Source organism: Diabrotica undecimpunctata, chromosome 10 (assembly GCF_040954645.1).
Source record: "Diabrotica undecimpunctata isolate CICGRU chromosome 10, icDiaUnde3, whole genome shotgun sequence".
In the NCBI taxonomy this organism is placed as follows: domain Eukaryota; kingdom Metazoa; phylum Arthropoda; class Insecta; order Coleoptera; family Chrysomelidae; genus Diabrotica; species Diabrotica undecimpunctata.
In genome coordinates, this window is record NC_092812.1 from 27,156,488 (window position 1) to 27,171,266 (window position 14,779).

Sequence of the window (14,779 nt, forward strand, 5' to 3'; positions counted from 1 at the left end):
GAGGTAGTAAACAATGCTCATGCCAAAAAACGTAAAACTGTCATTTTTTAAATAGAAATTGTGCAAATATGCAAAATTATTGCAAAAATTAAAATCTATATTTAAAATTTTTTAAACACTGGGTATTTCGAAAACTAGCAATATTTATATAAGGCATATTGTTATATTTTGAGATCTATAATGTACAACTCACAGATTGGACATTCTTAATGAATCAATGTGTATAACTTGTAGATCAAAATGAAAACTAAATAAGTACAGTACATTTGAACACAAATTGATATTGGTTAGAAATATGGTTACACGAGAAGCACCAATAAAAAATATGTGATGAAAAATCAAGTATTGAAATTGTTTATAGTACAAAGAAATAGCCCAAATACAAGATATATTAGATAAGAATCATTAACCACTACCATTGCCATATGAAACTAAACCTCATACTTTAGTTCTTTGTAAGAATAAAGCAGATTCTGAATAATTAAATATGTCGACCACTAGAGCAAATACATATTTAACCACCACCATTGCCATATAAATCTAAACCCTGTACATTTAATTTATGTGTAAGAATCAAGCAGATGCTGAATATTTAAGTATATCAGACTATTAGGTCGGTAGACAACACATCTTAGACATTCACCTCATATAATTACTGAAAGACTCAATGTATTTTGTACAATAAAATGTATACAGCGCTGACCACTAAAAAGAGTCAACTCAGACACTATTCATAATGCTAAAACAGGTCGATTTTGATTCCAAAGTAGACATATTTTAACGATATAGACATCTGTCATTTGTCAACCTCTACCTTACAGACCCACAAGCCCGTAAGGCCGTTTCTCGCTATTCTGGGCATAGCAAATTCCAATATAAAAAGTTTAAATAAAATAACGCAAAAACTATGGCAGATACTGAGAGAATTCTTTTTTTATATGATAGGTCTTAAAGGATTCTAGTGCACTAATTCTTTATAAATTAATAAATTATTTAAACAATATTTTTGTACAAAGTAGCTATTTTGTTTAAACTTTTTTAAGAAAAGCTTGAAGCTCTGCTAATAGTTATATCTCTCAGTCAACACAGGCTGTCTTTGTTGTTGATATCTAGCTACCAGGTATATACCCTACACTCTCTCGGTAGAGTCATAAATAATGTTGAAACGAAAACGAAAATGTAGTGCTTGTTAAATGGACAAAGTTTATTCAAATTCAGACTATTGAAAAACCATAGTATTCATAGTTTTTACAATGAGTAGTTCACGAAGACGTTTTTGAGACCCACGAAGAAGTCGACGACAGTTGGCGAAATTGTATGTAAACCAGTGGTAATTACCTATTATTTAATTTAGTTGTTTGTTTGAATAGAAATATTTTTTGTTGATTTGTGGTATTTTCCTTCTGAATTTTTACAACTGTTTAGAGAACCTACTCCTAAAGAAGCTAATGAACAAAAAAAAATTTGGCAACTAATAGACGGTCAATTGCATTTAAAAAGAACTAATTCCTGATACTATCCAGTGCAAGGACAGTTTTTATATCGAATAGAGAATACTGTTAGTTTGCGGCATGGGCCCCAAAAGGTATTTTATTGAAAATATTGATAAAGATATCGAACTGTGGAAAAATAGGCTACCAAAAAGATTTTTATTATAATTTTTATTTGAAACACCTTCTAAAGAAACATTACACATAATTCTATATTTACATAGATTCTTTTTATCGATTTTAATGATCGTGATACTAATCAAATTTTTATAATATATAATTATAATCTTTTTTATAATTTTCCATTTTCGGTAAACTTTAATCTACGTTAAAATTCAGACAGCCAATTTTTCCGTAAAAAAAGTGAAAAAAAATTATGTATGTACCTTTCTTACGTTGTAAATTAACTAATAGATAATATTACTCTGGTCTTTTATTCTAATTACCCACAACACCACTAAAGAGAAGTTTATGGTTTTATTGTGTAGCCCCAAACCTGTCACTTCAGGTGTGTCCCGGTTGTATAATCGGCTCGAGCAAAAGATGAAAGCATTTTTAACCTGGACTTGAGAGAGATATCTGAACGAGGCTTAGAATATTACTTCAAGAACATATTTTGTTTTCCTAAAGAAAGAAATTTTTTAAATAGAGATAGCCCACAGAAATTCACCGTTAGGATTTTCGAGGATGGGCCTTAATTGTAAATAGAAAATAAACCATGTGTGGCAAATCATTGGACAGGTAGATCACTGGAGAATTCATGCATTCATGATTTTTTTTTCGATATTAACTCTATTCTTGTGAAAAAGTGTAAATTTATTAACCCATTAATGCCCAAATTTCTTTTTAATTTATTTCAAAATTTTACTTATACATAATTATCAGTAATTTGTTGTATTGTTCTTAATATGGAAATATTCATGAAATTGTTTTATATCTTGGCATTTTTGAATTTTGACCCGTCATATTAATAGATCACTGGGCGTTATTATTATTATAATAGTATATAATATTATATAAAAGTATTAAACTTAAAAACAGTTATATGAATGAACATTTTTATTTGCGTCTAAAAAAAGTAAGTTTATGTTTTGTGATAATGTATAAAAGAATTTTTACACAATGTTACAGTGTATTTTCCACAATATGTTAGTGGTTTGGTTTTCCAATTTTCTCCTAAACATCCCTCTGTTCTTCACGTTGTTCATGTTCCTTCCCATTGGATTTTATGTCCGTAAATACTCTAGATGTTGATGTTCTCGATCTTCCCAATATATTTCTTGTACCAAGGGTCAATTTTAGGTAGGAGATTGCTTAAGATCGACGAAAATCTAATATAGCAAGTAATATTTGACTTGTTTTAGAGAAGCCATGAATTTACTAATATCATAGCAATAAATCGTGTGAATATTCGTCGGGTAAGCATCTTTCTGTAGGCTTCATTTTTTTCTTTTGTTTCATTCTTGCATTCATCATCAAACCAATGATTTCTACGACCACAAATTTCTGTTCCTATTTCCTCTTTCGTTGCTGTTTCAATGTCTTCCTTTATTCTGGTCCAGTAGGAGTCTATATCTGTCTGGCATTCTTCATTTACATTTTGATCATCACCTGTTGGTGATGTTTTCTGAGTACCGTTCTGCAATTGTCGCATCTCTTAGCTTTTGCACATTCCATTTTTTTGTATCCATTTTATTTTCTTTACTAGTATTTGAAATGCTAGCCCTCAATGTTGAGACATAGTATACGACAATGCGCCCAAAAATGACATTAAGATTATAATGGGTGATATGAATGCTAAAATAGGGAAGGAGCCGCAGTTCTACGGCACAACAGGAAAACACCCAATGCACAATAAAACGAGCGAGAATGGGGAGTTTTTGATAAACTTTGCCACCAGTAAAAACATGGTTATAAGCTCCACATGCTTCCCACATAAAGACATACACAAAATGACATGGGTTTCACCAATCCACCAATCAAATCGACCATGTGCTGATAGACAAAAGGGCAGCCAGTAGTATCTCAGATGTGAGAACATGGCGAGGAGCATGCTGTTGATCAGACCATCTTTTACTCCAAACCAAATTTAGAGGCAGAGTTAACAAAGAAAGAAACAACAGACAACAAGGAACAAACAAACTGGACCTGGAAAAACTGAAGATTCAGAATGTAAAGAGAAGTTCGAAGAAGAAGTCGCAAATGAGTTAAGGACGCTAGAACTGCACTCGATATAGGGCAAATGGAATAATATCAAAACAGCAGTACTCACAGCGGCAGCTTCCACCCTGGGAAACAACAAAAAGGAGAGAAGATGAGCATGGATCGATGAGGAGTGCAGACAAGCAATAGAGGAAAGAAATGAAGCACACAAAATGTATACAACAAGAAGAACACAGAAAAGCCGAACATCAGACGAATGTCGCAAGACGGAAAGCAGACAAGATATGTAGAAATAAAAAAAGAGCCTATGAAAATGGACAAATAGAAAAAATGGAAGAAAATTTCAAAAACAAAAACAAAGTCCAGGAAATCTCTGTAAGTATTTTTTTTATTTATTTTTTGGTGTAGTTAGTTTCCCAGTTCCTCAAACCTTATTCAATGTAGTAGGCAAATTAAATTGCTTCACGTCGCATGTTATGATTCGATCAGTTGTCTATTTTGTATACAGCCAAAGGCCTTCTTAAGTCAATAAATCAAAATTTGTCTTATAGTAAATCTATTTTGAACCATAGGGAAATTCTGATATCTCGCATGTAACTATATGTTCATTAATAACTAAGATGCTGTGTAGTGCAATTTGGTAGCAGCCTTGTTTGTTTTTCTATCTTAATATATTCGTTATCCCCGCCCCTTTCATTTAACGCATCACACGCTCCAATCGGACCAATAAAAACCCATGTTTGTTTTTTCCGTCATTGTACTAGCTACCCTCTCCCTTCATATGTCACGATCCGTCAAATCATTCTCGAGCTGTACAACTTTGTGACCAATTTGCGTAGCGGTGAGGGACGCAAAAATCTGTCGCGTATTTTTTTTTCCCATCCAAAAAATTAACAACGTCTTTCACTTCAAAAATACCTTTGAAAATTTCGATCAATTATTAATTTCAAAATTTCAACTTGTATTATTCATAATAGATCCTACATGATATAATTCGTTGAGATCAGGTTGTTAAAAAGAGGGCATTTATATATAAGGTGCTCCATAATTAATTAGACATTAATTAATGGGTGAAAGCTGATATCAAAATAAAACTTTTGAGCTCAAATTGTTTAGGCAAAATATTGCTAGTTTTCGTTTACAGGGTGATTCATTAATATTTTTTTATATTATTTTTCGGGACATATTGAGAACTATTCAACTGATTTAGGTGAAATTTGGTATCTTGCTATTATTTAGTATGCTTAATATGAAAATGATATTAGTTTTACCATTGACACTAGGTGGCGCTACCTAATTAATGTGGCCATCATTTTTTTGTCCGCCCTGTATAAACATTCTAGGAAAAAACATGAAATAACATTCAATTCTACACAAAAAAGATATTCTTGATTCAAATCAAAAAAGTACACCGTTTTCGAAATAAACATATTGTGTTAATGATACACGCATGCCTGTATTTAATTTTTTGCAAAACAAGCAGGTACCTAGGTATACTGTGAACTTAATGGCAAAGTCAAGGCGTAAGTACGAATATGTTTACTATTTGTTGTCAAAGTGAAAATAATTGTTTCAATCATATGCATTTTGTTTGCAAAAATTATCTACTACTAATACATTTAATATTCACTGGTATTTAAGACCTTTTGAATAATGTTTGAAGTTTTTGTAAAATTTTTTCATTTTATGCACGTCTCTAAAAAATACGTTTATTTAGAAAACGGTGTACTTTTTTGATTTGAAACAAGAATACATTTTTTTTTGTGTAGAATTGAATGTTATTTCATGTTTTTTTCCTAGAATGTTTTACAGGGGGTAGGACAAAAAAATGATGGCCACATTAATGAACCAATGTTATAATAGGTGGCGCCACCTAGTGTCAATGGTAAAACTAATATAATTTTTATATTAAGCATACTAAATAATAGCAAGATACCAAATTTCACTTAAGAGCGTAGGCGCAAAATTTCAGGCCAATGCTTTTTAAATGCATTCATTTTTTTTCGAATCCTGAGAAAACTAAGAAATATTTTTGAAAAATTTAAACGCAGAATGAAAGATTACATTATTACCGAAGGCCGAAAGTCCCTTGGAATAAACAAAAAGTTTTTTTGAATGAGATATTTGAAATTCAAAATTACACTAAATTTTCTCTTTTTTTCACCCCTGTAACTTATTAAAATAAACATTATAGAAGTTTTCAAGGACTTTCGGCCCTCGGTAATAATGTATTCTTTTTTTCTGCGTTTAATTTTTTCAAAAATATTTGTTAGTTTTCTCAGGATTCGAAAAAAATGAATGCATTTAAAAAGCATTTTCCCGAAATGTTGCGCCTACGCTCTTAAATCGGTTGAATAGTTTTCAATATATCCCTATATATAAAAAAATATTAATGAATCACCCTGTAGAACGAAAACTAACAACATTTTGCCTAAGCAATTTATACTCAAACGCTTTATTTTTATGTCAGCTATCACCCATTAGCCAATGTCTAATTAATTATGGGACACCCTGTATAAAAGTCGATTGGACCTCAGCGTTTTTTATGTTTAAAACAAGGACAGAAATAATTTTATTACATAAGTAGTTTCTACAATGTATATAGATGATAAATATGTAAATTTTCTTTGAAAAATAACCACGGACAAAAAATTTTTTGTCGCTATTTTGTACACCAGAAAGAAAGTATACCGAAAAAATGCCGTGAGAAGAAATTTATTAAATATTCGCTATATACATACATTTCTTAGCTCAATTATTAAACTGTGTTAAACTGACTCCATAAAAATATGATATGAAGAGAAAATAGTATAGATGTGAACACAAACAACCAAAAGTAAATACTTTGTGAAAGAATTCACATTACTACTTCAATTATAAACAATTATATTAATCTAAAATGGCATATTGTTGCATGAAATATAAAAACGGACTACCCCGTATACCCATGTGTCAAAAATTTAAATTCTCTATTCAGCACATACCAAAACCAGTTAGTAGCCATGTTAATAGCATGCAAAATGAAATATAACCTTACCTCAATGGCCTCCGTCGTCGAACAACTATTTGTAGTATTGGCTGTTGCTCTGGTTGCTACTGTATCAGGAGGTCGTATTATCTGCTGTGACAGAATATTAATTACTGGTGGTTGCCGACGACCAGTGTTACTAGGGGTATTTGCAGGGCGAATTATTTGTTGTGACAAAATGTTGATGAGGGGAGAGGATCTTGTTGTAGATGAAGATGTGTTGGTTGTTACAGTAGATTCGTATTTCTGATCGCTAATCCGTGGCTGACCAATCCTCTGTATGTGTGGAGTAACTTGCGTACTTGTTTGAGAATTCGGAATTGATACACTTTGTGCTGATCTTCCCCCAGAAATTTGAACGACATTAATTATTTGGTCAACATCTGAAGGCTGTATCATTTGATAGTCGTTTAATCCTGGAATTTTTGATAAAACTGACTGTACATATGACTTATTCGCAAGTCCTTGTCTTTTCTCAGTTACATCAGACTTTATTTGATTACTTTGGATTTTATTGTTGGGTGAATTTTTCTTTGTTTTTCTTTTTCTTTGGATAGGACTTGAAGACATACTTCTCGGAATGCTTGGTGGTGCAGTCGTTTCAGAACTATTAGTCCTTTTAGGACTGTTTGCAGCAACAGTTTGTTCGTCGATAATTGGTGTAGGATCTAAGTCAAACCTCCAAGGACGTGAATGTATATTTGTGTCACTATTATTGTTGTGAATATTTTGGTTTAATATATCTAAGATGGAATAATTTGGTATCTGAGAACCTGATGTTATTGTTGCTTTTGAATCCGGTTTCTGCCAAGACTTAGATGTTACTGTGGTTTCCTCTTCGGTTGTCAAATCCATCACTGGAATTGTAGTTATTGGTAAAAACGGTTCCTTTGTCAAATCGATTGAATATGTTTTGACCCTTTTGTATTTATTTGAATAAGTTCGAAATGTTGGAACTACTTCCACTGACATTCTCCTTATAAGTTCTTCCTTAGTTGGTTCCGGAGATTTCTGGGGTTTTTCTAGATTTTCTTTACAAGTCTCCTGGGTGATTAGGTTGGTTTTGGCACTTGCTATCTTGTCGGAAATGTGAAGGGCGGAAGAATCTTGTGCTCTCTGCGAGTTCCATGAGTTTTTGGGCAATAAAACGTTCATCGGGTTTTTGCGGTTCGTTTGATCTAAAAAGCATGATTGGTCCATATATCTGTTCTGTAGGCGATTCTCGAACACGTGGTGATAAGAATCGTTGATACCCGAAGATAGAACTTTGCTTGTTGGCTTTTGTAGGAGTGTGTCCATGGCCTGTGAATGGTGAACCTGGGAAGGGTTTGTATTCGAGATGTGGGTAGGGATCGCGGATCGTTCTTGTTGTATATTCGCTAAGTTTCCCTCCTGGTGATCCACATTCTGCAGTGGTGTTAAAGGCTTCTGATTGGTGCAAGGTAATAGTTCTTTCCGAACTGTCGTCGAAGAATTTATTTTCTGAATGGGATTGTAGACTGAGACTCGACGTTTCCCTATCGTTATTGTCTCTCTCTTTGGAGAAACAAGGGAGTGTGTTGTTGATTTCTCGTTTTTCATTCTTTTCGACTGTGAGCTTTCCTTTTCCGCTACCTCCAATTGTTTCTCTAGGATGACAATAGCTTCTGTAGTTTTTGCTTCCTTTTTTTTTAAGACAATCTGTGTACCACATTTCTCGTTTCTCCTGTTTAACGGTGACCTCTGCATTTGTGAAATGTTTAGTCGCTCGATCTTTACAAACAGGATTTTCTCCATAGATGGCATTTGATGTAGAGGTCTGCTCTGCAAATTTCCTTGTTTGCTCACTATTTGTGAATTGGTGGAGTGTTTCGGACTCATTGTAGAGTCTATTACTACCTTCAGTGAGGGTTGATTGGAATTCGGAACCAATTTGGGTGTTTGGATTGAATTGTTTACCGTGTGTTTGGTAGTTTGCTTTTGCATTTGTGAAATATTTAGTGGCTGAATCTGTACAAACAGTATTTTCTCCATAAATGGCACCTGATGTAGAGGTGTGCTCTGCAAATTTTCTGAATTTTCTGATTTGCTCACTATTTGTGAATGAGTGGACTGGTTTGGATTCACTGAAGTGTCTATTACTTTGTTCAATGAGGGTGAATTCGGAACCGATTCCTTTGTAGATTGGTTTACTTGGAATTCCCTGACCTCCGTTTGCCCACCAAGTTTGGACAACGTGGTCTTCCCGTTTTTTGACTGATTACTGTTTTCAACTGATTTGACTTCCGGAAAAATAGCTAATACATCTTCGCTGGTTTTTTCAAGTTTGGACAACGTGGTCTCCCCGTTTTCTGACTGATTACTGTTTTCAACTGATTTGACTTCCGGAAAAATAGCTAATACATCTTCGCTGGTTTTTTCTAGTTTGGACAACGTGGTCTCCCCGTTTTCTGAATGATTACTGTTTTCAACTGATCTGACTTCCGGAAAAATAGCTAATACATCTTCGCTGGTTTTTACAGATGGCTCTTTTTCACGTGTTTTTTTACAATTAAGTCTAAAACTTCTAAGGCTTTTAAGGGTGTTAGGATCAGATTTGGCATAGTTTTTAAAATAATTATTTTCAGGGCCACTGCTACCGACACTTAGTGGATGAGAAACTCGTGGTGTTGATGCTTCACTATCACTTTCACTATCACTTTCATGGTATTTATTTTGATCTAAAAACTGCTCATATCGATCCTCCATTTCTTGTTCTAATACACCAGGCTCGCGTTTAATATTTCTTTGAAATAAGGAATAATCAATCTCCAGGTATTTCAGTTCTGTAACAAAATTCTTTGTTGCTTCGGGATCGTGCAAGTACATAATACAAAGGCGGTGTAGCTCCTGCCACGGAAGTTTCCAGCTCATTAGCTGATACCTAGGATGAGATAAACATACAACTAAATCCACAATTAAATCTTCAGATATTCCCAAGATCGAGTTTTGTAAAGCTTCATCTAAACTTATATTTAATCGTACAGTTGGTTCTGTTATTTCTTGCTTGCAGCATGCCCATTCGCCACACTGAGAACATCTCCAGAGAAGTTCATCACATGGTAAAACTGGAGGATGCAACCTACATTTCCAATTATGTTCTATGTTATATACTGTATATCCACTTTTTCTGGCTAGCTCTTCAATATGGGTCAAACGTTCCTTTGTTGGCTCCAAACTGAAGGCAGTAAGAACACATTCTCGTTCTACATTTATATACGCTGTAAGGAAACTACCTAATTTACAGTAACCTTTGGCTAGACGACCACTTGCTTCTGCAATCATCTCCTCATGATTTTCTGTTTTGTATTTTTCTAATTCATTCATGTCAGTTGTAAGTGCTCTTATATACATCTGTATTATACATGGGTTCAATTTTTCCACAGGCACTTCTTTCAATTTAACCTGAAACTGTAACAAAAAATTAGCATTATCAATTCAGTGAACATTGTTCATTTTTTTGCAAAAAGTAATACAATATAAATCTTAATTTTATGAAAACAAGCTAACAAGATTATTATTTGCCATTAGTATCATAAATAGGAAAATGATCAACTTTATCAAATCGTATTTCCTCTGATGGGTGGGCAGCATTTGGAAAACTGAGAGAAACTTTTAAAAGTGAGCTGCCCACATGCCTAAAGAGAAAGGTATTTGATCAGTGCGTCCTCCCAGTCTTGACGTACGGAGCAGAAACACTTACCTTAACAAAAGCAGCAGCTACCAAACTGAGAGTCACACAGAGAAGAATGGAGCGGTCTATGTTAGGAATAACTCTGTGAGACAGAATAACCAACGAAGACATCAGGAGAAGAACCGGAGTGACTGACATCATCGAGAAGATAGCCAGACTAAAATGGAGATGGGCAGGACACATAGCCAGAATGACAGATGGGCGATGGACAAAGAGGTTATTGGAATGGAGGCCAAGGGAAGACAAGAGAAGCGTCGGTCGACCACCTACAAGATGGACTGACGATTTAAGAAGACTCAATAAAAACTGGATGAGAGCGGCGCAAGATAGACAGGGTTGGAAACATGAGGAAGAGGCCTATGTTCAGCAGTGGACTCTTGAGGCTGGATGATGATGATTTCCTCTGATGGTCTCGGCAGAACGAACTTTTCAATTTATTTAATTTCTTCGTTTTGCTTGGCAAACACTCCCTTATTTTTTCTGCCTTTTGCTGTTAGAGCCTCCGCTATGCACTGTCTAAAATATCAGAGAGTATAATCTTTGGACGTGTGTTGTAAAATATTTTTATACCTTCTATACAAAATCCAGGCGTTATTTATACAAATATCTAGCATTTGTGCAAAAAAAGGGGGAGGTACCAGCGACTAGTTTTTAGGGGAATTTTGTAAATGCTTGCCAGCATGTCCATCAGATCTACTTCACCCATGTGAGAATTGTAGTGTTTTAGAAGAGAGGGACAAGGGATTTCAATTTTTGCTAGCTGACTTTTATCATACCTTTTAATTGTTCGGACAGGTGTAGAAGATATATATACATATATATATATATATATATATATATATATATATATATATATATATATATATATATATATATATATATTATATATATATATATTCGGATAAGTTTCCGCGGTCAGATAAATGAAAATTACTGAGTTCTCGGGAAGAACCGCGTTGAGAATTTAAGACACCGGCTCTAACAAATGTCTTAAAACCCCATTTTTTTAGTTTTGATTTTATGTACTGTCGTCGTGAACCAGCCTTTTTCCCTCTATAAGAGACCATCATCTCGTCGATACCCTGGCGTTTTTCTTTACTAATACAACAATTTCTTCTTACTATGTCCAAAACTGGGCGAATTCGGTAGTACTGATTGTTGTTTATATGATCGTTATTGGCGAAGTGAATATACCGGCGAATTTTCTGATGTTGTTTGGGAGGCATTATTTCTTATATTTTATCGTATCTGAAGTTTACACTCCAGTAGTCCAAGTATGATGGCATAGCTACTCATCATCATCTTCGGCTCTACAACCCTGTGTGAGTCTTAGCCTGTTCAAGAATTAGTCTCCATTGCCCTGGCTTTCCCACTTCCTCACGTCATCTTCGACTTGAGTTTTGAATCTAGATCTTGGCCTGCCTCTTTTCCTGGTTCCTACTGGCTTTTGATATAATACATGTCTTTGGGGGTCTCCAGTGTCCATTCTTTCAAGGTGTCCTATAGAATAGCTACTATACCCATCAAAATCTGTATCGCTGTGAAGTAACTTATCTCATCTTTAGTAACGCTTATCGACTTGCCTGTTTGCTGAACGGAATAAAAGTTTGTACTGTTGACAATCAACTCTAATAGATCGTCTGAAAAAAACATTTTGAAATATTCTAATGGTGACTTTGATTCATCCACTACAGAAAAATTTATCGGGAATGATCACAGGATATTGAAATTCTTCTTTCGTCCAGTGGTATTCAACCAAATTCTGTCGTTTCGTGTGTTTACTTTGTAGTTTGTCTTTAGGTTGATTAATATTGTCGTTAATCTCTTTAGATGGTCCAGGTATCTGATGTGATCGTGTTTTTAGTGGAGTCAAAGCATATTTAGGTATACTGCAAATAGATTTAGGCGTACTATAAGCAGATCGATGTGTTGATAGCTCTGGTTTTGAATGTTCAGTTTCGAATACTGAATCTGTATCTGATAATGTACCAAAAATCTCTTGAAATTCAGAAGGTAAACTTTCGACTTCAGAACTTTCATCGGTTTCAAAACTTCTAGTTCTATATGGTTTAGTACAACTTTCATTTTCTTCATCGCTCGAATTATCCAGATCAGATGAAGATAATGGAAGTAATGCCAAAATTTTTGCGGACCTTGATTATGTCATATTGGTATTTCGCTCAAAACAAAGGAAACACTATGGCAATACTATTAGCTTTCTGATTTTAGTAGGCATATAGGCAACACAATTAACAGACAATAGTGAGTAAATGATGATAGACAATTTGAATATTTGAAAATGACGTAGCCTATAAGATACAAATCCAAATTAAGGGTTAAATACATTGTTTTTTACCTCTAATAATGGTAAGGTTTTAAAATTTGTAGGAATCTATATTTTTAATGCTTTTTTGAAATATCTACATTCACTATAATTAAGAATCTGAGATATAGGAGACAGACTACCACAAAATTAATAAAATATTAGTTAAGACCGTAATTGTTTTTTTTTATATTCTGTCAGTGAATTTGAAGGCCCAAACATAATAAATTATAAAAACAAAAACTTAGAAAACAGAAGATTTCCAAGTGTTCAAAACCAAATTCACATTATTACCTAAATCTGTGCCTTCTACGATTTACAAGGCAAACAAACTGTCCTTTCTATAATAAATCTTTAAAGTAAGGATACCTACATGTATATTTAATAGTGTCATAGGGCTGTATCGATATATTGATGGTCTGAACAAGACACCTTATCTGACACATGTCATTTTTAAACTGTCGCTTGCAACTTGAATACAGTTAATAAATAAAATAATAGATAGAGCTAAATTAAAAAGAAGAGATTTCTGAAACTAATCGTACAAAACAAATAATAAAAACAAAAATCTACATAATAATAGTATAAAACTTCTACTTACGCTTTGAAGATATTCACACAAGCAATAGAGCAAGGGGGCCTTTACAACCAGAAATGTTAATTTGGCCATATTTTCGCCAAAATCCGTTTCCAGTTCATCTGCTGTTGAATGGATAATTAATTGTTCCAGAAAGGATTTAATAAAGTCTTTCAATTCTTCTGATTGGTTCGTATTACATTGTGTTAGAGCTCGTGTAAGATACACTTGACAAGCCACATGAGCAATAGTTTTATTGTGCTTCCAAATCTTTGCGATTTTTACTCGTTTTTTCGTAAATCTCTGCACTAGCCTCAGTCCGTTATCAAAAGACAACTCTTGTATCTAAAAATATCAAGTAATTAAAAAAAAACAAATATAACCATTAAAAGTTACATTTAAATTTGGGCAGTATGATCAAATGTAAAATTTAGAATGTTAGGTTTTCAGGAATATAATTCGACATTATTTTTTGAAGGCTTCTACAGTGCAACCTACTTAATATCTCTTCAATTCAGCCTCTTCCAAATACTGATAATTCAAATTTGTCTGTTGTTTATTGCTTGTTTGTATGGGAAGCATTAAGAACGTCTCATTCACGAGTTACATTCCTGTAGTGCGTCTGACTTTGACTTTACAGTACTAATCCACAGCGCCCCTTAAATATTACCATTTTTCTCATTAAAAGCGTAAATATGTATTTCAAAAATTATTAACTGTAAACCTATAAAACCTTATACACTCATCATATTTTTAAAAAAATATATGCAAAAATGTTTTAATATACAGTGTATTCCATTTTAAAAAACACAACTTTGCTTCATTCCATTGTTCTGACTGACCCTGTATAATAAAAAATAATTTTAAATTATAGACGTCATTGATACACACCAGTTTTGTTATAAACTTTTTTTATATACTCCACAGTTTAGCCGTAACCAAAGAAAACCGGAGCTTTGACTCATCCTGTATATATAAGGGTGGAAATCACTTACGAAATAAAATTATTTCTGTCCTTTTTTAAAAAAAATTATAAAAATCGCTTAAACTCGACTTTTATATATAAATATGCACCTTCTAACCATAAATTTTAAACGTTTGCTTTGGTTTCTTGAAGAAAACAATCTTATAGATGCAGCACAGTCGGGATTCAGACCCAATCGAATAAACTCTCTTGTTCTCCCTCCAATAAAATACTCAATATACACAGATGATCTTGTTCTTTACTGCCAAGGTAAAGTTATAAGGAGCACATGCTCTTTACTCCAAAACACTCTTAACATTCTTCATAACTGGTCCACTAACATTGGAGTCAAATTTTGATCTGGAAAATCTAAAGTCATAAACTTCTCTAGAAGACATCAGACTCACCCTCCTCGACTTCACCTAAATGGCACTCCTCTTCAAGTGGTTGATGAACACAAATTATTAGAAGTAATATTCGATAAAAGACTTACATCGAGTGATCAGATACAGAATACAAAAA

The 14,779-nt window shown here is 33.6% G+C and overlaps 1 protein-coding gene across 1 annotated transcript in view; it reads right to left on the minus strand.

Moving 5' to 3' along the window:
• Nucleotides 1–14,779, minus strand: part of LOC140451663 (uncharacterized) — a 102,559-nt gene that overhangs the window by 52,938 nt on the left and 34,842 nt on the right. The window contains 2 exon segments of the mRNA XM_072545507.1: nt 6,697–10,110; nt 13,318–13,638. Coding sequence (XP_072401608.1) covers nt 6,697–10,110; nt 13,318–13,638 — 3,735 coding nt within the window.